General features: G+C 38.6%; 1 protein-coding gene across 2 annotated transcripts in view; it reads right to left on the reverse strand.

Moving 5' to 3' along the window:
- Positions 1 to 24,748, reverse strand: part of Pip5k1a (phosphatidylinositol-4-phosphate 5-kinase type 1 alpha) — a 47,901-nt gene that overhangs the window by 10,631 nt on the left and 12,522 nt on the right. For both annotated transcript variants that reach the window (XM_071618443.1, XM_071618442.1), the window contains exons 3-9: positions 11,856 to 11,902; positions 9,193 to 9,273; positions 6,087 to 6,217; positions 5,599 to 5,716; positions 5,273 to 5,425; positions 3,800 to 4,099; positions 322 to 527 (exon numbers count right to left, since the gene is read on the reverse strand). In XM_071618443.1, the coding sequence (XP_071474544.1) occupies positions 322 to 527; positions 3,800 to 4,099; positions 5,273 to 5,425; positions 5,599 to 5,716; positions 6,087 to 6,217; positions 9,193 to 9,273; positions 11,856 to 11,902 (1,036 nt within the window). The remainder of the gene's footprint in view (positions 1 to 321; positions 528 to 3,799; positions 4,100 to 5,272; positions 5,426 to 5,598; positions 5,717 to 6,086; positions 6,218 to 9,192; positions 9,274 to 11,855; positions 11,903 to 24,748) is intronic.

Here is a 24,748-nt window from a genome sequence, read left to right on the forward strand (position 1 = left end):
GACAGCAGAATTCATTATAATTCACATTACACCTATAGAGTACAGTTTTTCATATCTCTGGTTGTATACAAAGTATATTCACACCACTCTTGTCTTAATACACTTAAGATGGACATCTCATTCCATCATCCTTTTTCAACCTCTTGCCCCCTCCCTCCCCGTCCTGCTTAAGAAAGGTCTTCCTATGGTTCTATAAGCATTAATGTTGCTGGTTTGACTGCTGAAATCAAAGCTATTCTTTCTTTCCAGAATCCAAGTACGTTCCTTAAGGAAAAGTGCTGTGAGCTTGTGCTCACCTCCCTGGTACCCGAGCCTACTCACTGATCTTCTGTCTCCATGGTTCCACCTCGTCGAGCCTCGCCCTGGATGGATTCCATGGCTGTGGAGTAGAGAGCTTTTTGGGGAGCTGGTCTGCGCGTGTCAAATGAGTATTGTGTTTCATTATTTAAGGGCTCTCGTTGTGCATGATCTATGTTGTGGATTGACATCAAAAGACTGTAATCCATTATCTTAAAACTCTGCAGCACCTAATGGAAAAAACAAGCAACCAAACAAATATGATATGAACCTTTGGAGGCATAAGGATTTTTTCAGGATTTCACAGCTTCATGATCTAATTATACTTGATAATGAACCTTCAGGGCTAACCATAAAATTGTCCATTGTTCTTCCTACTCTTTGGAGAAGAGAATATTAAGCTCTCTGGTCAGTCTTTAATTATACCCCTTTATCTTTCTCTCATTTGAGTAATGGAAATTAATTTTTCAAATCCCACTGCCAATCCACAGACACTCCTTGTATTTCTTCATGAAAATAACACTATATTCTCAAGGTAACAAGGAATATGTATTTGTGCTATAAGGAATCCACAATTAAAGTCTAAGTAAAAGCATACTTTATAGGGGCTGCGGGCGGTTGTGGCTCAGTGGTAGAGTGCTTGCCTAGCAAGTGTGAGGCACTGGGTTCCATTCTCAGCATCACATAAAAATAAATAAAGGTCCAGCAACAACTGAAAAAAAGTATTCTTTGTAACAGAGCAGACTTTAACCTATCAGCTTCAATTTGGTTCAAAATTTACTGAATCCCCACAATGTGTTATAGATATACACTTAGATATGTAGATACTTGATGAGTTTCTGGGCTGGGGTGTAGCTCAGTGGTAGAGTACTTGCCTACCAGGCAAAAGGCCCTGGGTTCAATACCCCACACCATGCACACACAGACATAAACACACAAAGGATTTCTGTCTTCAAGCATATTATAAATTTAGAAGGGCTACAAATGTAAATAAAGGCAATACAGTCTAACATATGCAACAAGAGAAGTATTTATGTGACAGAAAAGCACACATCTAATGGATTTATGAAGTAGAAATTGGACATAAAATAAGCCCAAGTAAATAAAGGCAGGAAAGAACGTTGCTAAAACTGGGAGCGCAAAACAGCACATTTTGTGCAGGGAGATATAATCTGTTATTGCTAGAACATAATATGCAAATACCTGGTGTAGAAGATTACGGGCAAGACAATGAGGGCACAATATATGTCATATTAAGAAGCCTGGTCTTGGACTGGGGATGTGGCTCAAGTGGTAGTGTGCTTGCCTAGCATGCGTGAGGCACTGGGTTCGATTCTCAGCACCACATTAAAAAAAATAATATAAAGCTATTGTGTCCACCTAAAATTAAAAAATAAATACTAAAAAAAAAAAAAAAAAGAAGAAGTAGTAGTAGTAGCAGCAGCCTGGTCTCCCAGGTCAGGTGGTACATGCCTGTAATCCCAGGAACTCAGGAGGCTAAGGCAGGGGTATTGCAAATTTGTGGCCAGTTGCAAGTTCAAAGCCAGCCTCAATAACTTAGGGAGACCCTGTCTTAAAACAAAAAACAAAAAAGGGATGGGGATGTGGCTCAGTGGTTAAGCACCCCTGCGTTCAATCTCCTGTAACAAAAAATAAAGAAGCCTGGGTATACTTCCAGTGCTGTGAAAACTCAACCAAGGGTATGCTGATAGAAGGATGAAGTAAAAGGAGAGGAAAACCTAAGGCTAGGATAGTTTTTTTTGTGCACAGTGTGAAAAAAACCTGTCTCCATTGGTTGAGTAAGTCTCCAGTCCTTGCAATTGAAGGATACAATCTAAAATAGACATTATCCTTGGAAGCAGATGCAGACTGAGCAAACAAAGGCAAGAATGGACAATATTCTGGACTGAGCAGAGGAAGATGATTTTGCAAAAGCAGTTAAAACAACAACAACAAAGAAAAATCAGTAGGGAAATGTTGACCGAAAGAAAAAGGAAATGATTTACAGTCAAATGCTGCAGAAAATTGAAAAGTATTCTACTCAGCATGTAGGTGGTCCCTTAAAGAGTAATTCTACTGAAGTAGTGAGAACAAAAAGGGAGGACACAGTAGGTTAGGACAGGAGTAAGAGCTGAGAAAGGAAAAGGAAGCCTGGAAGCATCATTAGTTAAAAGCACTGAAAAAAAAAAAAAAAGTCCTCCCAAACTTAAGATAGAACAGATAAAGCTTACTTGCATGTAGAAAGAAAGCAGCCAATAGAGGTGGAATCTAGAGGAAGTAAAGGAAGGGATGAAGAAGGTCATGAAGAAATAAGAAGAAAAAAAAGAGATTTATTTATTTATTTTTGCAGTATAGGAGCCTGAAAAGAGGGCTTCATAAATGCTAGGCAATCTACCACTGAACTACATCCCAGCCTTTTAAAAAATTTTTTTTTATTTGTTGATAGATGTTTATTTTATTTATTTATATGTGGTGGTAAGAATCAAACCCAGTGCCTCACACATGCCAGGCAAGTGTGCTACTGCTGAGTCACAACCCCAGCCCTCATCCCAGCCCCTTTCATTTTTATTATGAATCATTCATTTATATATTGGTACTGGAAATTGAACCCAGGGTGTGCTTTACCACCAAGCTACATCCCCAGCCCTTTTTAACATTTTATTTTAAAATAGTCTCACCAAGTTGCCCTGATTGGCCTCCAACTTGTGATATTCCTGCCTCAGCCTCCTGGGTAGCTACTATTATGAGCGAGCACCACTGTATCCAGTAAAATTAAGAATTTTTAAGATACACTTATAAATTAGTTATGAGCATAGCACAAAGGGATGAAACAGGATATAAAATTAAGGTGTTGAGAAACAAGTTGGGAATTAGGAATTAGAAATGGTTTTAACAGAATGCAAACATTTGAAAATCCCTGTTGAGAGGAACAGGAAATGAAATGATGAGCAATACTGAAGTTCTAGGTAGAAGTGAATACCATAAATCTATAGATATGCCAGTTTACAAAGTTGTGTGATTCTTCTTCAATAGCACTCGGCTTCTAAGATACAAATTTGGATTTAGCAGACAAAATCAAAATCTGGGGAATGATGGTGCTAGTGTGAAAGTAAGTACAAAGTTTGACTACAAGACCCAGGCTATCTAGAGAAGGCCCAGTGAGAGGATAAACAGAAATTACAAATGGAAAGGCATGGTAAATTTAAAAGTCATTTTAAATGAAGTCTAGAACATGGAACTAAGGAATAGAGTTCCATCTCCCACAGACTCAGTCTCAAAGAACCAAGCTGTTTTTTTTTAATATTTCTTTTTTTGTTGTAGCTATTATTTTGTTTATTTATTTATTTATTTTATGTGGTGTTGAGGATCAAACTCAGTGCCTCACACATGATAGGTGAGTGCTTTGTCACTAAGCCACAACCCCAGCCCTTCAAAGAACCGAGCTGCTTTAATTTCTGAGATTTTCTGATGTCTGAGAGAAAGGTAAATATGGCAAACTCACCAAACAGTCACGCTGCAGGGTCTTACAAAGAGCATTGTACATGTCAGCATCCAAAAAAAGACCATCGGGGATGTCTTGTAGGAAGTCCAGGTCTTTATAGGTGGGGAGAACCTTCTCTCGCTCTTTCTGAGAAGCCCGTCGTTTATATGTTGAGCCCTTGAGGTCATATTTCATATGCATCTTGACTGACCGTGGTAAAAGATTGTTCATCACCACAATTCGTATGTTCTTGCCACCTGCCTGCACACAGTACAGTCCATAGAATTTAGGCAGCAAAGTTCGAGGGTTCTGATTGAGATTCTAAGGGAACAAAAGTAAAACACAGTAAAGCAAGTTAGCTGCTTTCCAGTGAAATTCAAGGGCAAAGGTTGCCATCCATCCTCCCTTTGTCTCCTACATGGGATTCAGGCACAATCTGCTCATAAACCCACATCACATTGGGTCAAAATTTCCAAATGCATCTCAACAATGTGATCACCATCAACCTGAGCAACAGACCTTCCAACAAAGTAATCAGCTAAGATCCCAAACATATAATGGATATACTAATTCAAAAGGACAGTGTTTTTTTTTTTTTTAAAAAAAGTCTTGTATTCCTAATTATAGTATATGTTCCTGGGGGTATTATGCAAAGCATAAAGTGTTTCCTAACTTCTCTAACACATTAGACAAAAAAAAGCCCCCCCCCACCGTTTTTGGTAATGAAGACTGAATCCAAGGGTGCTCTACCACATGAGCTATATCCCCAGCCCCACCTTTTGTAGTATTTTTGTTGTTGTTGTAGATGACAATACTTTTTATTTACTTATTTATTTATATGTGGTGATGAGAATCGAACCCAGGGCCTCGCATGTGCTAGGCTGGAGCTCTACTCTGAGCCACAACCACAGCCCATCCCCTAGCCCTCCCCCCTTTTTTGTGGTGCTGGGGATTGAACCCAGTGCCTTGTGCATGTGAGACAAGCACTCTACCAACTAAGCTATATCCCCAGCCCTCCTCCAGCCCTTTTTAATTTTTATTTTGAAATAGGCTCTTGGGGCTGGGGATGTGGCTCAAGCGGTAGCGCGCTCGCCTGGCATGCATGCGGCCCGGGTTCGATCCTCAGCACCATATACAAACAGATGTTGTGTCTGCCGAAAACTAAAAAATATATATTAAAAAAAATTCTCTCTCTCTCTCTCTTTAAAAAAAAAAAAAGAAAGAAAGAAAGAAAAAAGAAATAGGCTCTTGCTAAGCTGCTAGGGCTGGCCTTGAATTTGTGATCCTCCTGCCTCAGCCTCCCAAGTCTCTGGCATTACAAGTGTGCATCAACATGCCCTTCTACAAAACCCTTTTTAACCTAATGAGGCAAAAGTACAAAAACAAACAACTGTTAAGAAAACAACGCTGAACTGTCTTGGCTTGCTGAAGACAGCTTCATAGCCTTGTCCAGAAGTGTCCAGCAAAGGTGGCCAGTGTTCCTCTCCTCCTTACCATGTAATATCCTGGAAGCAACTTCTGCAGAAACTCCGCTTCTTTATGCTGGACTGTCTTGATGATGAATTCGTCATCACTGGACACGTAAAAAAGGGAACCACTAGCTCCAGAATTGCAGAGTTCAATCAGTGGCTCACTACATAAGGAATACTAAAGTCGAAAGAGAGGACAGTAAAAAAGATTCAAACTATCCCACACAGAAGTCAACTATAAATATATTTCTGTTCTAAGGAAAACTAGAACAAAACTGTGGAGAAAGTGAGCCTTGTTTGGGGAACATCCCTCAAACCTGGAGTCACAGGGTGCTGATACGAGACACTTACCAAGTAATCATCAGGCCGGATGCCAAATAGCTCCCTGAAGTAGCGGAAAGCAACCGGTGCATAGGTTTTGAAACGAAAGTCATTGTAGTGATGAGCAGGGGTCAGGTTGCTCCCTTCACTATGAAGTTAAATAAAAGAAACCTTAGAGGAAGGTCAATTCATCTTCCTGAGAGAACCAGAGGGATTACTCTCTCCTGAGAAAACTGAATGGGACAAAGTCACAAGAAGAAGATCAAGACATAGGAATCAGTATCTCCTGGCCAATGCTACTGTTTTTTTTGGACAGATCACTCCACAGGCCAGAACCTCATGGCAGCATCTGCTCTCCAAATGCTCCAGTATTACATCAGCCTGTTTTGACCAGGCTGAGAACTAGCAGGCTAAGTATTACAAGTGAGTCAGGCCCAATTTCTTAAAATTGCCCTGAGTTGATTTGAAAAACCCACATTTTCAATGATATTCTTATAAATGTTAATTGACCTCTGTACCTGGGGAAGAAGATACTCTCCACCACGTAGAAATCTTGCATGAGGACATCCCGTTCTGGTTTGGTACTCAGGCTCCCCACAGTATGAGTAATGCCTAATTGGATGGCACCTTTCAAGGCTGATGAGGTTGTCTTAAGAAACAGAAGACAAATGACAGAGCTAAGTTTCTACTATTAAGTCTGACCATAGCAATAAGACTAGGAAAAAGGAGCCTGAAGGAATACCCAAAAGCAAATATACCCTCAGTGGTTCAGGCTGAATTGTTATATTTGTTATTAACCTTAGTTACTTTGTAATTACTCCCAGAAAAGAGAAGGACAGTGAAGGTACAGTAGCAAGGTAGGACCATCTGAAACAGACTTAGCTAGACATAGTGTTCCCTTTTTATAGGACAGCCTCAACAAGAATGAATATCTATATGTGGAAGATAGACTGTACTGAAAGAATAATCTTAGGACTCACTTGTAAGATTTCCTTCCCCCTGAGGTCCCACAAACATCAATTCATCTGATATAAAATTAACCAATACTTTGATTTGACTATGTAGTTACATAAGCTTCAGTCCTCTAAAAAAGGGTATGACTAACACGTCAAAGACAATTTATTGCCAAAAAGTTCTGAAGAAAGCATGAAAAATTAAAATTACTTCTGAGGTGGGTTTGGGGATATAGCTCACTTGATAGCGTGCTTACCTTGCATGCACAAGGCCCTGGGTTCAATCCCCAGCACCATAAAAAAAAGAAAACAAAAAAATTACTTTTGAGGAGTATTTAGATTTAAGATTGTTATACTAGGGCTAGGGTTCAGCCCAGTGTACAGCGCTTGCCCATACCATGTGTGAGGCACTGGGTTTGATGCTCAGCTCTACAGAAAAATAAATAAAGGTATTATGTCCATCTACAACTAAAAAAAAAAGAATCATTACACTACAGTCAAAACACATATAGAAGAATAAAGAATTCTAAATCTAAGATTTCAATCCCATTGCAAAATATCATATCATCTATATCTGTGCTACTAATACAATGCTCTCTTAGTGATCACAGTCCTGGGGCTTGATCCCAGGGATGCTCTACCATGAGTCAGATCCCTAGTTCTTTTCATTTTCCTTGAGTTAGATCCTTAGTTCTTTTCATTTTCTTATTTATTTGTTTATTTGGTGGTGTTGAGGATTGAACCCAGCGCACTTTACCACTGAGTGACATCCCCAGGACTTTTTATTATTTTTGAGAAAGGGTCACACTAAGTTGCTGAAGCAGGCTTAAAACTTTTTTTTTTTTAATATGTATTCCTCAGTTCTTTTTTTTTTTTTTTTTTTTTAAGAGAGAGAGAGAGAGAATTTTTAATTTTTTTTTCTTTTAGTTTTCGGCAGACACAACATCTTTGTTTGTATGTGGTGCTGAGGATCAAACCTGGGCCGCACACATGCCAGGCAAGCGTGCTACCACTTGAGCCACATCCCCAGCCCCCAGGCTTAAAACTTATGGTACTCTTGCCTCAGACTTCTGAGAAGCTGGGCTTACAGACTTGTGCCATCACACCTGGCAATATGGACATTTCACTTATTTCCCTCATATGGACCCCCATCAGACATTACTTGTAATTCCACTCAGGCCTCAGCAGACATTAAAATTACAAATAATCTTTCAAGTGTTTGCCACCCTAATCAGATCAGAAACTCACTTTTTTTTTTTAGTTATACATGGACACAATATCTTTATTTTGTTTATTTATTTTTATGTGGTGCTGAGGATTGAACCCATGGTCTCCTACGTGCGAGGTGAGCGTTCTACCACTGAGCCACAAACCCCAGCCCCCAGAAACTCACTTTTTTATATCAATGTTCAGTACATAAAGAGCTCAATAAATGTCCGTTAAGTGACATGAGCCTCAAAGCCTACTCCAGACACAGACAAATGAGAAAAATAAGTCAGTCCACTTCTGTTACTTGGAAAAATGAAATAAAAGCAAAGAACGGACACAAAATTTACATGGACCCCGAGAAACCTGAACTACAAGATATTTTGCAATTTGTATCAGACAATGTATAGATGCTAAAGCATTGACCTTTGGGAAGCCTAAGCTTCTCCAAATTAGTTCAGAACTGAATGAAGAACTGATAAGGAGAGAGGGCAGGGTGCAAAGAGAAGGTTTATGAAGAAGATAGGAAGGAAAGATGAGAAAGATTGATGACAACAGGACAAAATAGCAAAAAGAACAAAAACAAATTTTCGGCGGACACAACATCTTTGTTTGTATGTGGTGCTGAGGATCGAACCCAGGCCGCATGCATGCCAGGCGAGTGCACTACTGCTTGAGCCACATCCCCAGCCCAAAACAAAATTTTTTTAAAAATTACAAAAAAAATAAAGAATCCAACCTGCTTCCTATTTATGGTATTACCAGGTAAAATCTGGCCTTCACTTCATGAACATCCAGCAACAAAGAAAAGACAAAAGTATTGCAGAAACATGGGTTCCTGTGGCAAAGTGAGAATGGCCTACCAGTTACATATCTACTCCTAACAGTGAGACACAGTTTCTTCAGGCTCAGTGAAATAGCAATGAGCTATTTTGTTCATTTGTTCATTAAGATCATAATCTGCTGGGGATGCAGCTCAATGGTAGAGCACTTGCCTAGCTTACTCAAGGCCCTAGTTTCAGTCCTTAGAACTACAAAAACAAAACAAAACAAAATTAAACACATGTATATAGATAGAAAACAATTCACCCTTTGTGAAAAAAATTCTAAAGCTAAGTTACATGATGGTTATTGTCCAAAGTCTTAAGACTATCAAGAAATGGGACAATATGTGGAGAATAGTATTAAGGTGGCAGTGTTGTGCCTGCTGAGTTCTCAAAGTAAGATGAGAGGGTTCAATCCAGACTCACCTTTTTTTTTTTTTTTTGTAATGGGGATTTAAAACAAGGTACTTTACCATTGAGCTACATCACCAGCCAAACTTTTTCTTTTGATACAGGGTCTCACTAGTTGCTTAGGGCCTTGTTAAGTTGCTAAGTCTGGCCTTGAACTAGTGAACCTCCTGTCTCAGCTGCCCAAGTTGCTGGGATTATAGGTGTGTGCCACTGCGGCTGGTGAGACTGACCTTTTTATATGTTGTCTCTCCTGAGGAATCCACACTTCGGTGGCCTATTTTCTTGATGGGCAGTGTAGAGGCACAAGGCACCTAGAAAATAGAGTCAAGATCAAAATATGATTTCCATGTTAATACAACAAATAGCTATACTGATGGTATATTAAAACATACAAAATCTAAACACATCCTTTCTAGATCAAGAACATTTTATAAAATCTTTAGGTTGGGGTTATAGCTCAGTGGAAGAGTGCTTGCCTCATATGTATGAGGCACTGAATACAATCCTCAGTGCCACATGAAAGTAAATAAATAAAATAAAGGTACTGATTCCATCTACAACAACAATAAAAAATCAGAAAGTTCCACCCCATGCAAATACACAGCTATCAAGTTTCTTCCCAATGTATTAACTGGGAAAAAAAAAAAAAATCAGAAGAAAATTCCAAAGGACATATATTTCACCTTTGGCCTGAGAAAGATGACAAGAAATAAAATGATTATCATTAGAGAAAAGCAGAAAGAGCAAAAGCAGGGAATAGAAGCCCCATAAAAATGGATAACTTCATCCACAAAAGCAAGACAGGTTAGAAACAGAGTTTCACACTTTTTTTTTTTTAATTGGTATGGAATTTTGCTATGTTACCCAAGCTGACCTGATCCTGAACTTCTTGGCTCAAGCAATCATCCTGTCTCAGTCTCCCAAGTACCTGTAAGCTGCCACCATACCTGGCTTTTTTGTTTCACCAGCTTTGTTTTAGAAATTACTACTTCTCTAATCCGCAACCCAGTCTCAGTGTTATTTGCTCAAACTGAATTCACCAGCAGAAATTTTATTTTCCACCCACAAAACAGCCCCTGAAATAGGGGAAGAATAAGACAGAGCAGAATCTAAAAGACTATTCCCCAAGAGCCAAGATGCCAGTGCAACAGACATGAAGGTATTCTTCATAATGATAATACTCAGAAAAGCCTGTAGTCCTAATCCAAAGGGTCTGCATTCTGAGGCCTCTGAAACAAAATGTAAGAGGTAGGCAAGAAGTGAGAGAAGGGCTGGGAAATACTCATGGGGAAAAAGTTAAACAAAAATATTCTATACAAAAAAGAAAAAGCTGGGAGGTTATAGAATTCCTAGTGATTAAAAGTGTTTCCTATGCACTGAAGGTATGTGAACAAGAAAAAGTAACAGCAAAACAAAAGAATGAGTTTCAATACCAGACTGCCTGGATTTGAATCTCAACCTTATTAATACCACTTAATAGTTGTGTAATTTTGGGCAAGTTACAGAACCTCTCTAATCCTCACTTTCTTCATCTGTAAAACACAGATAACAACACTTATCTAACAGTTATTCATGTCCTTGGGGGTTGTTTGCAGGATTAAATAAGAACATCTATAAAGGGCACTTAAATAAAGTATTTGCTGTTAAGTTTTAGACACACTGCAATTGGTACATTAAGAAATGTTCAACAAATGTGAGGTTGTTAATATTCATAATGAAATGACAAAAGAAGAATTGTAACAATTTGTAGCCTATCAAATATACAAAAGAGTTAGGTAAAGTGGTATATGCCTATAATTCTGGTGATCCTGGAGGCTGAAAAGGAGGATTAAAAGTTTGAAGCCAGCAGGGTGCAGTAGCACATGCCTGAAATTCCAGCAGTTCTGGATGGTGAGGCAAGAGAATTGCAAGTTCAAAGCCAGCCACAGCAGTTTAATGAGGCCCTAAGCAACTCGGTGAGACCCTGTCTCTAAATAAAATACAAAAAAGGACTGGAGGGCTGGGGCTGTAGCTCAGTGGCAGAATGCTTGCCTGGCACAAATGAGACGAATGAGGCCATGGGTTCAATCCTTAGTGCCACATAAAAATAAAAAATTAAAATAAAGTCATTCTGTCTAGCTACAACAACAACAAAAAGGGTTGGAGATGTGACTCAGTGGTTAAGCCACACTGGGTTCAATCCCTGGTACCCTCCCCACCAAATATTTGAGGCCAGCCTGAGCAATTCAGCAAGAACCCGTCTCAAAATAAAATTAGAGCTGGGCACAGTGGAGACACCTGTAATCCCAGTGACTTGGGAGGCTGAGGCAGGAAGACTGGGAGTTCAAAGCCAGACTCAGCAATTTAGCAAGACCCTAAGCATCTTAGCAAGAACTTGTTTCTAAATAAAATATAAAAAGGGGGTGCTAAGGATATATATAGCGCAGGTGGTAGAGTGCTTGCCTTGCATGCACAAGGCCCTGGGTTAAATCCCCAGTACAAAAAAAAAAGCAGGGGGTGGGTGGTGCTGGGAATGTGGCTAGTGGTTAAGTACCCCTGGGTTCAATCCCAGGCACCATAAAAATCAAGTAAGAAAAGGGCTGGGGATGTAGTTCAGTCATAGAGCACTTATCCAGTGTACACAGGCCTTGGGTTCAATCTCTGTATTATAAAAAACAACATGGGGGTGGGGGTGGGGGAGGAAGCACCTGTCTAGGGCTGGGATGTAGCTAGTTAGTTGGTAGATTACTTACCTGGTATGCTTGAGAACCTGGATTCCATACCCAATTCCACAAAATAAGAAAGAAAGAAAATAACCTTCCTAATTTCCAATGCTTAAGCAGAGGGAAAATAAAGATGCTATAAAGAGACACCCTCTTATATCAGGATTAAAATTTAAGTATATAAAACTTACCTCAGATGCAGATGCCATAGCTCTCTTGATTCCAGGTACTGATGCTGCTTAAAAAAAAAAAGAAAAAGAATTTTAAGTATATATATATATATATATATATATACACACACATACATACACACAATCTCTATCAAATACACTACAAGAATCAAAGTTTGAGGCACATCAAATAAGACCATAAACTCTTGCTCAGTGATACCATATCCTTTTGAATAATGCTTTCAAATATCACTTCAAATGAGAATAAAAACTGTCAAACTGAGAATAAGAAAACCATACAAGCCAGATGTAGTGGCACACAAATTTAATCCCAGCAGCTTGGGAGGCTGAGGCCCTAAGCAACTCAGTGAGACCCTGTACCTAAACAGAATACATGTATATATGTATACATAATACATATATATTTGGGGTGGGGGTACCGGGGATTGAACTCAGGGACATTCAACCACTCATCCCCAGCCCTATTTTTTGTATTTTATTTAGAGACACGGTCTCACTGAGTTGCTTAGTGCCTTGCTGTTGCTGAGGCTGCCTCTGAACTTGTAATCTACCTGCTTCAACCTCCCAAGCCACTGGGATAAACAGGTGTGTGCCACTGCACCCAGCTATTAAATAGAATATTAACAAACAAACAAATAAACAACAAAAATACCCAACACCAAAAATATACATTATGCAGTCCTTACGCATATTTCATTATTGTTCTAGCCCCTTTTCTTATTCAAGTGGTCATATTTTCTCCGAGAAACACAATTTGTCTTCCCTACTCCAATTGTGGGACTTGAACCCAGGACACTTTACCACTGAGCTATATCCCAAGTTCTTTTATTTTTTTGAGACAGGTTCTTGCTAGCCCAGGCTGGCCTCAAACCTGTAGGTAATGTAATTACTCTTAATACATTTAACCATCAGAGTCAAAAGTCACACTGAAAGAGAAAAGATATAAGAGATACCCAGGACCCAATAGAGACCCTGAGGTGTTACCTGATAATTTATTCTTTTAAGGTATATCTATAGTACTTCAGAGCAAATCTATGGTACTTCCCTCCTATAAAACAGGTAGAAAGCTGATTTATGGAAATGAGGAAGATAAAATTGAGAAAATAATGTCAAAATGATAAAGAAGCATTCACATGGAAATTGAAAAATACTTTCTTAAATGAAGAATGGGTCACAGAAGAAATCTAATAAAAATCAAGAAACAATATTGAATGTAAGGATGAGATTTGTGCAGCAAACATATTGTTACATTGAGATTTTTGGATATCAAATTCAATATATTTTATGGCATCTCCTGTATGTTTGAAAAAAAGATTATAACGATTGTTAGATTATCTGAAGTGCCTATACATAGCCAATATCAAGTAGCATCCCTACAAACATGGGTTTTCTAGACACTAAGAGGACAGTTTGGTTCTCATGTAAAGTGTTAGGCACTATAATTATCTTACATTCCAGGCTGTTTCCTCATTTACATGTACAAAGTTAACCATTCAAGTGTTTTGTTTTCTTCATTTAGATCCTAATTTGCAAAATTTTAGTACTAATAAAAATGTAAAAGTTTGGGGCTGGGGATGTGGCTCAAGGGGTAGCGCGCTCGCCTGGCATGCGTGCGGCCCAGGGTCGATCCTCAGCACCACATACAAACAAAGATGTTGTATCTGCCAAAAACTAAAAAATAAATATTAAAAAAAAAAAAAAAGTAAAAGTTTTTAAAAAAATCAAGAAACAAATAATAACAGAGATACAACTTATCAAAATCTCTATGACAGCATGAAAGTAGTTCTAAGAGGAAAAATATATAGCACTAAGTATCTACACTGAAAAAAAAAAAAAAAAGGATCCCAAATAAAGTTTATGTTCCACCTCAAGGCTTTAGAAGAAGAAAAACAAACTAACTCTAAAACCAGAAGACAGAAAATAATTTAGATCAGAGGCAAAAATCGATGAAATTTAGAGTAAAAAAAAAAAAAAAAAACAATACATAGGCCTTGCAGAATGGTTCATGCCTGTAATCCCAGTGGCTTCAGAGGCTGAGGCAGGAGGATCAAGAATTCAAAACCAGCCTCAGCAATTCAGTGAAGCCCCAAGCAACTCAGTGAGACCCTACCACTAGATAAAAATTTAAAAAGGAAAAAAGGGCTGGGGATGTGACTCATTGGTTGGAGCCCCTGGGTTCAATCTCAGGCATCAAAAAAGACAAAACAAATTAAAAAAAAAAAAAAAAAACACTCACACACACACAAACACTGGAGAAGCTAGGGATTGAAGGAACTTACCTCAATCATAAATGCCATTTATAACAAATCCAAAGTCAATACCATACTGAATGCAGGAAGACGAAAAAAGCATTTCCTCTAAATCAAGAACAAGACAAGGCTATCTACTCTCACCACTCCTATTCAATACAGTCCTTAAAACATGAGCCAGTTATCAGGCAAGAAAAGGAAATCAAGGGGATACAAACAGGAAAAGAAGTCAAACTATCTGTTTGTTAATGACATAATCCTATACCTAGAAGACCCAAAAACCACCAGAAGGCTTCTATAGCTTACAAATGAATTCAGCAAAGTAGCAAGATACAAGATCAACACCCATTAAATAATTTTCCTATACTCCAACAGTGATTCAACCAAGGAAGAAATCAGGAAAACCATTCAATTCACAATAGCCTCAAACAAACAAACAAAAACAAACTAACTGGGAATTGATTAACCAATGAGGCAAAAGAGGTCCACAATGAAAATAACAGAACATCCAAAGAAAGAAATCAAAGACCTTAGAAGATGGAAAGACATTCTATGTTCTTGGATAAGCAGAACTAATATTGTCAAAATGACCATACTACCAAAAGCAGTATACAAATTCAAAGCAATCCATATCAAAATACCAATGACATTCTTCACAGAAGTAGAAAAAAACATTTTTAACATTCACTTGGAAGACTAAGAGACCCAGAATAGCCAAAGCAATACTAAGCAAGAAAACTGAAGTCGACGTCACAATACCTGACCTGAAACTATAATACAGAGCTGTAGAAATAATAACAGAATGGTACTGGCATCAAAACAGACATGAAGACCAATGGAACAGAATAGAAGGCACAAAGACAAACTTATATACCTTCAGCCATCTAATATTTGACAAAGTGTTAAAAATATATTTTAAAGATATCCTTTTTAACAAATGGTACTGGGAAAACTGAATAGCTATATGTAGAGTGTGAATAGACAGCCTACAGAAATCTCCCAGAAATGGGAGGAAATCTTGTCCAGCTACTTCTCCAAAATATATAATAACTCAAAAAGCATAACACCAAACCCCCACCCCAAATAACCCATCAATAAATGGGCCAAAAAAAAAAAAAAACTAAACAGAAACTTCTCAAAAGAAGAAACACAGATGGCCCACAAATATATGAAAAGATGTTTAACATCTCTAGCAACTAGGGAAATGTAAATCAAAATTACACTAAGATTTCATCTTACTCCAGTCAGAATGGCAATGATTAAGAAGAAATAATAAATGCTAGAGAGGCTGTGGGGGAAAAGGTGCACTTTTACATTTTGGGTGATGGAACCACCATATGACCCAGCTCTCCAACTCCTTGGTATTCTCCCAAAAGATCTAAAACCAGCGTATTACAGCAGTACAGTCATCTCAATGTTTACAGCCACACAATTCCCAATAGCTAAATTATGGAATCAACCCAGGTGCCCATCAGTAGATGAATGGAATGGGTTAAGAAATTGTGTGTGTGTGTGTGTGTACACGTGCACATGGATAATGGAGTTCTACTCAGCCATAAAAAAAGAATGAAATATGACATTTTCTGGTTAAATGGATGGAAATGGAGAATACCATGCAAAGTGGAAAAAGCCAAACTCAGAAACTCAAAGGTCGAATGCGTTCTCTCATCTGCGGACACTAGAGTAAAATAAAGGAAGGGGAAAGGAAAGATGGGATAACATAAAGAGAAGAATGGTAATGTAGAAGATCAAGAGGCATAGAGGACAAACAGGTAATGGGGGAGCAATGTAGAAAGAATTCTTTAAAAACCATGTTATGTGCATATATAAATATACCACAGGGAATTTTACCTTTATGCTAGGTAGGAAGAACCAATCAAATATAAATAAAAAGATGACTGAATGGAAGTCTAGTGGAGGAAGGAGAATGGGAGAAGTACAGAAGGGAAAAGAGGGAGGGAAAGAGAGTCAGGTGGGATCATGAACTGACTTTGTTTTGTTGATCATGTGTATGATCATGTATCTTCAATGTGATCATGAATGAAGGTTATGGAACAACAAACCATTAAGAGAAGATTTAACCTTTCAGAGCAGATTTTTCTGTTGATATGGTATTTTGGTCACTTTCTAAACACATCTACCTTTTTTTTTTTTTGGGGGGGGGCGGTTACTGGAGACTGAACCCAGAGGCACTTTACCACTGAGCTACATCCCCAGACCTTTTTATTTTTTAAGACAGGGTCTTACTAAGTTGCTTAGGACCTCAATGAACTGCTGAGGCTGGCCTCAAACGTGGGATTACAAGCACATGTCACCATACTTAGCTAAACACATTCACTCTTGAAGTCTTTCTCAAATGTAAGTGGACAAAGGCATATATTAATAATTTATAAGGAGCTGGGATTGTAGCTCAGCGGTAGAGCGCTCACCTAGCACGTGGGAGGCCCTGGGTTTGATCCTCAGCACCACATAAAAATAAATAAAATAAAGATATTTTTAAAAAATAATAAGATTAACTACAGATTTATCTTACACATCTTCAGTGAACATATATTTAATAAATTTTATTTATTTAAGGTGCTGGGGGTTGAATCCAGGGCTTGAACATGACAGGCAAGCACTCTACCCTTGAGCTACATCCCCAACTCCTAATAAGTAAATTTGAAACACCACATTCTTGTTCATGGTAAAAATCAAGATGAGGATGTACGAATGCAGAATCAATTGCAAAATCAACTTCTATCTGTACCAATTTTTTTTTTTAGCTTCTAATTGACTTTAGTGTTGGTGGTATAGTGGTGAGGATAGCTTGCCTTCCAAATGACTTTAGTAAGAAAACTAATCAAATATCTGGAAATTAGAATGATTCACAATCTGAAAAACTCATATAACGATTTGGGCTGGGGATGTGGCTCAAGCGGTAGCGCGCTCGCCTGGCATGCTTGCGGCCCGGGTTCGATCCTCAGCACCACATACAAACAAAGATGTTGTGTCCGCCAAAAACTAAAAAATATTAAAATTCTCTCTCTCTTAAAAAAAAAACACTCATATAACAATTAAATGTTGCAATCTCTACAGTTCTCTACCTTTATTTATTTTTATGTAGTGCTGAGGATCGAACCCAGTGCCTCACATGTGTAAATGCTCTGCCACTGAGCCACAACCCCAGCTCCTCTATAGTTTTTTAATAGATGGCTTTTATGATCCCTGGCTTCATTGTATCATCTTCTTTTTTGAGGGGAGGGGAAGGGTACCGGGGTTGGAACTCAGGCACTCAACCACTGCGTCACATCCCCAGCCTTATTTTGTATTTTATTTAGATAGGGTCTGAGTTGCTCAGTGACTTGATTTTGCTGAAGCTGGCTTTGAACTTATGATCCTCCTGCCTCAGCCTCTGGAGTTGCTGGGATTACAGGCATGCGCTACCGTGCCCAGTTATATCTTTTTTTTTTTTTTTTAATTAGAGCTTTATAGCTATACCTAGTAGTTCTGCTCATCCTGACAAATTGATACATGCATGGAATTTAATTTCAGTTCATCAGGAAAATTGTTCTTTGTACTTAACTAAAAAGAAACCTTTTTTTTTTTTTTTTGGTAGATGGACATAATACCTTTATTTTATTTATTTATTTTCTAGTGGTGCTGAGGATCAAACCCAATGCCTCATACATGCAAGGCAAGCACTCTGCCACTGAGCCACAATCCCAGCCCTGAGAAATCTTTTTTTTTTTTTTTTTTTTGAGAGAGAGAGAGAGAGAGAGAGAATTTTTTAAGAAGTGTACAAATAAAAGGAAAAAAAACCTCACATGGCAACACTTGGCCTGGGAATGTCTGTCAGACAATTTTTAAAGAGAATATGATTCATCATCACGAGGGCTGGGAATATAACTCAGTGGTACAACACTCCTAGGTTCAATTCCCAGTACTGAAAAAAATTACCCTTCTTTTTTTTTTTCAATTTTTTTAATATTTATTTTTTAGTTTTTTTCGGCGGACACAACATCTTTGTTTGTATGTGGTGCTGAGGATCGAACCCGGGGCCACACGCATGCCAGGCTAGTGCGCTACCGCTTGAGCCACATCCCCAGCCCAAAATTACCCTTCTTTAGAGGAAATTTTTCTTACAAAGATTTTGGATTCTGCCATTCCCCCATCTAACCCCCAACTTTTTACTGTCAGTCTATACTTGGAAATGTGTCATATACTGCCCAAGATAAAAGAAACTACAGTCTGACAACCTGGCCATAAATGCTATAGTTAGTCCTACACCAGCTTGTCCTCACTAGATTGATTTTCTTTCTTTCTTGATTACTTTCTCTTTTTGATACTGGGGATTAGACCCAGGGACACTATAATCCCCACGGCCCCCCCTCTCTGAGATGGGTCTCAATAAATTGCCCAGGTTGGCCTTGAACTCACAATGCTTCTGCCTCAGCCTCTACTAGCTGGGATTACAGACATGCTCAACCATGCCCATTGGCCTTTGTACTATTTCTTTTTTTTTGGTGCTGCTGACTGAACTCAGGGCCACGCACATATTAAGCACAGGCTATATTACTGAGCTACACTCCCAGATCCTGCTCTGGTTCATTTGTTCATATTTAATACATCTCTGCCCTAGTTCAAATACTGAATTATTATTTCTGCTTTCTTATTTAGGCATCAACCCCCTCTACTTCAATGTATCACTAAGCTTCAATGCTGATAGATTTTTTTAGAAAGGTTGTTTCTTGTCTTTTGTATCAGGAAATTGAACCCAGGGCACATAACAACAGAGCCACAAATTCTGCCCTTATTATTCTTTATTTTGAGATAAGGTCTTGCTAAATTGCTGAGACTGGCTTTGAGCTCGTAATCCTCCTGTCTCAGCCTCCTGAGCACGGGGATTATAGGCACCATACCCAGTTTAGAAAGGTTATTTATCTTTTTTTTTTAATTTTTTTAAGCTGTAGATGATACAATCTTTATTTATTTCTTTTTATGTGGTGCTGAGGATCGAACCCAGTGCCTCATGTGTGTGAAGCAGGCATTCTACCACTGAGCTACAACCCCAGCTCCAAGGTTATTTATCTTACAATCACACAACTTACACTTAATAATAACACTTTAAAAGCTTACAAATACATTTGGCCCTGAAAACATTACATGGAATGGAACTTCTTTAAGAACTTAAGAAACATCTATCAAATGTAATGGGTAAAACTTACTTGCTGATTGGGAGCAAAAAACTATAAGACAAAAACCCTTAAAAAACCCTAATACAGGGCTGAGGTTGTGGCTCAGCGGTAGAGTACTCGCCTTGCACATGCGAGGCCCTGGGTTCTATCTTCAGGACCACATAAAAATTGTGGGGCTGGGGTTGTGGCTCAGTGGCAGAGCGCTCGCCTAGCATGTACGAGGCACTGGTTCGATCCTTAGCACCACATAAAAAATAAATAAATAAATAAAGATAAAAACTTTTTATAAAAAGGTATTGTGTCCAACTACCACTAGAAAATAAATATTTAAAAAAAACTCTAAGACAGAACCCTTAAAAAATAAATTCAATAATAATTTCATACTAAGGATCAAACTCAAGGTCTCATGAATACTAAGCAAGCACTCTACCACAGAGCTACACTCCTATACCCCCACCATTCCTCCAAAAAAAAAAAAAAATGGAGACTGTCTGTAGAAATACTTTCTGCAGTATTTATTGAATTTTATTTAAAAGATTCCAAAGGGGCTGGGTGTGATGGCTCATTCGTGCAAATTCCAGCTACTTGGAAAATTGAGGCAAGAAGATCATAAGTTCGAGGCCAGCCTTGGCAACTTAGCAAGACCCTGTCTCAAAAATAAAAATAACAAGGGCTAGGATGAGGCAAGGTGAAAGGGAAAAGTCCTGGGAAAGGATACCGGACAAATTATATTGTTACATTATGTGCATGTACCAATATGTAACAAATAATCACACTATTACATAAAATTATAATGTGCCAATAAAAAAATGTGGAGGAGAAAAGAAAAGAATTGGGAATATAGCTCAGTGTTCAATCCTCAGCAATACACACACATATCCCTCAGATTTGTTAAGGATAATATAAATGCAAATTTTTTTCCCTTGAGGTTCTACCTTCTTTTGGGATAAGGGGATCTATCCTTCAATCTTACTGATAGAGGATTAAGAGTACAGTCCTCAGTTCCTCTTGATGAAATTAACAATATTCAGTTCCTGTGGCAGCAAGCATCAATGTCACTGGCAAAAATAGCAGGAAACTTCCAGGAATGGTGGCACATACCTATAATTCCATCAATTTAGGAAGCTGAGGCAGGAGGATCAGAAATTCAAGGCCCCCAAAATATAACAGGACTCAACAGAAGATAAAAAGGGTTGGGGACTTTTGGCTATCATGAATAATGATGCTATGAATATTGATGTACAAGTTTTTATATGAACATGTGTTTTCAATTCTCTTGGGAGATATACTCCTGAAAGTGGTTAAGTAACTCACTTTTTATTTTTTTGTGTGTGGTTCTGGGATGGGACCCACAGACTACTGTATGCTGCTGAGCAGCTGTTGCACCATGGAGCAGTCCTGCGTTTAATCATGTGAGTAATTGAACTGCCAAACTGTTTTCCACAGAGACGGCACCAGTTTATATTCCCTCCACCAATGTCTGAGGCTCCAGTGTCTCTATCTGCTCTTCAATTCTTGTTATTTTCTGTGTGTTCTAATTATAACACCTTACTGGCTGCATGATTTTCATTTACATTTGCCTGAAGACTAACAATTTGGATCACTTTTAATGTGCTTATTGGTCATTTGTGCTCTCTTTTTGAAGAACTATTAAAAACCTTCACCCAGCTGGGCATAGTGGTGCACATCTGTGGTTCTAGATGCTCAGGATGCCAAGGCGGGGAAGATGGCGAGTTCAATGCCAACCTGGGCAAATTGGTGAGACTCTGTCTCAAAAAAAAAAAAAAAAAAAGTGGTGGTGGTAGTAGTGGTGGTTAACTTGGTGGTGGAATGCCCCTGGGTTCAATCCTCAATATAAAAAGCAAAAACAGAAACAAAAACCTGGGTCACTTAAAAAAATTGTTTGGGGTTGTTTTTCTTTTCATTGTTTAAGTTCTTTGTACATTTTTGGTACTATATCCTTAACAGGCATATGATTTTCAAGTATTTTCTCCTGTTACATGGGTTTCTTTTCCCTCATTATAGTATCATTTAATACCCTAAGTTTAAAAATGGGATGAAGCATAATTCATCTGTTCTTTACTTTGTTTGCTTGTGCTTTTGGTGTTAAATCTAAGACACTGTTACCTAATCCAAGGTCACAAAGATCAACCATTTTATTTTCTCCTAAAGGTGTAGAATTTTAGCTGTTACCTTTAGGTCTTTGACATTTTAAGTAAATTTTTGAGGCTCAATTCTTCTGTAATGTGGACATCCAGTTGTCCAACATCGTTTATTAAAAAGATTACCCTTTCTCCAGTGAATAAGTTTGGCACCCTGTCAAAAACAAATTGACCTTAGATATATGGATTTATTTCTGGGCTCCCAGTTCTATTCTATTGTCTATTTTTATGCCAGTTACTATATAACCTTGATGACTATACTTTAGTATAGTCCTCTAACATTTACATCTTATAGAGAAAGCTGACAAGACCTGGTTATTGATTTAATGAGTGGGGAAACATAACCACTTTGGGGACTTTTCTGAACCTTTGCCATTTGAATACTGTGTTGTCCTCCTTCCTGGTAACCTTTTTAGAATTCCAGGAGGTAAGATACCTTTTCCAGGGGACACATTTGCAGACAGACAAGATGAAGATACTATGTATTCTCTCTCCTGTGACTCAGGGAGTTTAAAAAGAGAGTGATTATGTGCTGTAAATATTTTTTTTTAAATAATTTTTTTTTAAAGAGAGAGGGAGAGAGAGAGAGAGAGACAAAGAATTTTAATATTTATTTTTTAGTTATCGGCGTACACAACATCTTTGTATGTGGTGCTGAGGATCGAACCCGGGCCGCACGCATTCCAGGCAAGCGCGCTACCGCTTGAGCCACATCCCAGCCCTGCTGTAAATATTAATTGTTACCCTTTGTTGACAGAAAGTGTCAGAGAGCCATGCATGGCAGTCCTGTGCCCTAGGATTTGTCTAGAGCCATTCTGTCCAATACTATCATCACCAACCATACAGGGCTATCCAGGACCTGAAATGTGGCAAGAACAACTGGGAATTGAATTTTAAATTTTGTTCACTTTCTTTTCTTTTTTTGTTAAATTTCAATTGATTTAAATTTACATTTAAAAACTGAAACTTGATTTGACTTATTTTAAAAATTCTTAAGTATATTTGAAATAATTTGAATCTTATCTTCTTTTTCCAGTGTTAATTTTATAAATTATAACTACAGACCAAGTATTTCTGATGGAAGTTTAGCATCATGAAATTGTCAAATCAAGATAGAATGTCAACTATAAAATACATGGGGGATTTCAAAGGCTTCATATGAAAGAGAAACAAAGAATCTCTCACTAGCAAATTTTGCAATGATTACATTTGAAATGACAATAGTGATATATTGGAGTAAGTGAAATACTTCATTAAAGCCTGGCACAATGGCATATGCCTATAAACCTAGCAACTAAGGAAGCCGAGGCAGGAGGATCAAGAGTTCAAAACCAGCCTTAGCAAAAGCCTGGCAGTAAGCAACTCAGTGATACCTTGTCTCTAAATAAAATACAAAATAGGGTTTGCGGGCTGGGGATGTGGCTCAAGCGGTAGCGTGCTCACCTGGCATGCGTGCAGCCCCGGTTCGGTCCTCAACACCACATACAAACAAAGATGTTGTGACCACCGAAAACTAATAAATAAATAAATATTTAAAAATTCTCTCTCTCTCTCTCACACTCTTTCTAAAAAAAAAAAAAAAAATAGGGTTTGGGAATGTGGCTCAGTGGTCTAGTGCCCGAGTTCAATTCCTGGTAGCAATAAATAAATAAATAAATAACATGATTAATTTCACCAGATGACACACACACACCCCTCCCTCCCTTCCCCCTGTCCTTCTCTCTCTCCCCCTTTGGTACTAAGAATTGAAATCAGGGGAGCTCTAACTACTAAGTGCCAAGGTCTTTTATTTTGAGACAGGGTCTCATTAAGTTGTTGAGGTTAGCCTTGAACTTGGGATCCTCCTGCCTCAGCCTCTGAGAGTCTCTGGAATTACAGGCATGTGCCCCAGTACCCGGCTAGTCAGCTTCTTTTTATTTCTTAAAGCAAGGTTATTAGAAAGTTGAAAATGATGTCTCTGTCTTACATTATCATGCCACCAGACAGAACTGCTTTTAGTTTCTGCCATGATGACACCCCAACATCGTTTTTTTTTTTTTTTTTAAGAGAGAGAGATAGTTAGAGAGAGAGAGAGAGAATTTAAATATTTATTGTTTTTTGGCGGACACAATCTTTGTTTGTATGTGGTGCTGAGGATCGAACCCAGGCTGCACGCATGCCAGGCAAGCGCGCTACTGCTTGAGCCACATGCCCAGCCCCCCAACATCGTTTTGACCTCAGCGACAGATCAGGAACCGTGGTGAACTGGTACATGAGATTTAAGGTTCTAATTACATGGAGGCTATAAAATGAAGCAGAACAAGCAGGCATAGACTGGCCCTTTGCTGATGAAGTGTGCAAGGGTGCCATGCCCATGTCTCCTCCCTCTGCCTGTCCCCTGTACCTTGCTGTCTCCTGCTACCTTACTCCAGCTTTCCTTTTCTAGGATCACTAAGTTCTGGTCTCTTCAGTCCAAACTTATGGACCCTGTTCTCCTTGTGCCTCCCTGCCTGGGGCTCACATCTTCCTACTTCACATATGACCAATCTTTGCTGAAACACAGGATAGAAACCTAACTCTAAAGCAGAGGTTGGCAACCTTTTGCTGTAGAGGGCCAGAACCACAGAGTCTCTGGCCCAACCAACAAACCACCTGAGTGTGAAACAGCTGTAGACAATATGTAAATGAACAGGCAGGGCTGTGTTCCAATAAAAACTGATGTATAGAGACTGGGGGAAAAAAAAAGTTGAGGATGCAGCTGAATGGTGAGGACCCCTGGGTTCAATCCCCAGTGTGATGGAAGAGAGGCAGGAAGGTGGTAGTAGACAGGTCAATACTCCAGAAGAGCAACTGTTAAGTCTGATACTTAAAAAAAGCAGTTTCACAGCTTTATAGATGTTAAAGTCCTCACTAGTAGCACTAGTAGCAGGAGAAAGTACCTTTTTTTTTTTTTTTTCCTTTTTGAGATGGGGTGTCACTCTGTTGCTCAGGCTAGGCTCCTCTTGAACTTGTGGGTTCAAGTGATCCTCCTGCCTCAGCCTCCTGAAAAGCTGGCACTACAGGTAAGTGCCACCATAACCAGGTCAGAAGTACCTTTGCCTCTGCATTAAGACATCAAGCATTTTAATAGGGGGGGGAAAAACAAAGTACTATTTGTCTCAGACTAGAGTTTACTTTTTGATATGTGACTTGTTCTGATTAAAAGTATTAAGACTTGTCACTGCTGTATTTGCAATGGGAAAAAAAAAGTTTATTTTGTTTTCAGTATCTTGGAATTGAATACAGAATTAGCTATCCATCCTGCCACACAAGATGGCACATGCCTA

This window comes from Marmota flaviventris, chromosome 10 (genome assembly GCF_047511675.1).
Source record: "Marmota flaviventris isolate mMarFla1 chromosome 10, mMarFla1.hap1, whole genome shotgun sequence".
Classification (NCBI taxonomy): Eukaryota; Metazoa; Chordata; class Mammalia; order Rodentia; family Sciuridae; genus Marmota; species Marmota flaviventris.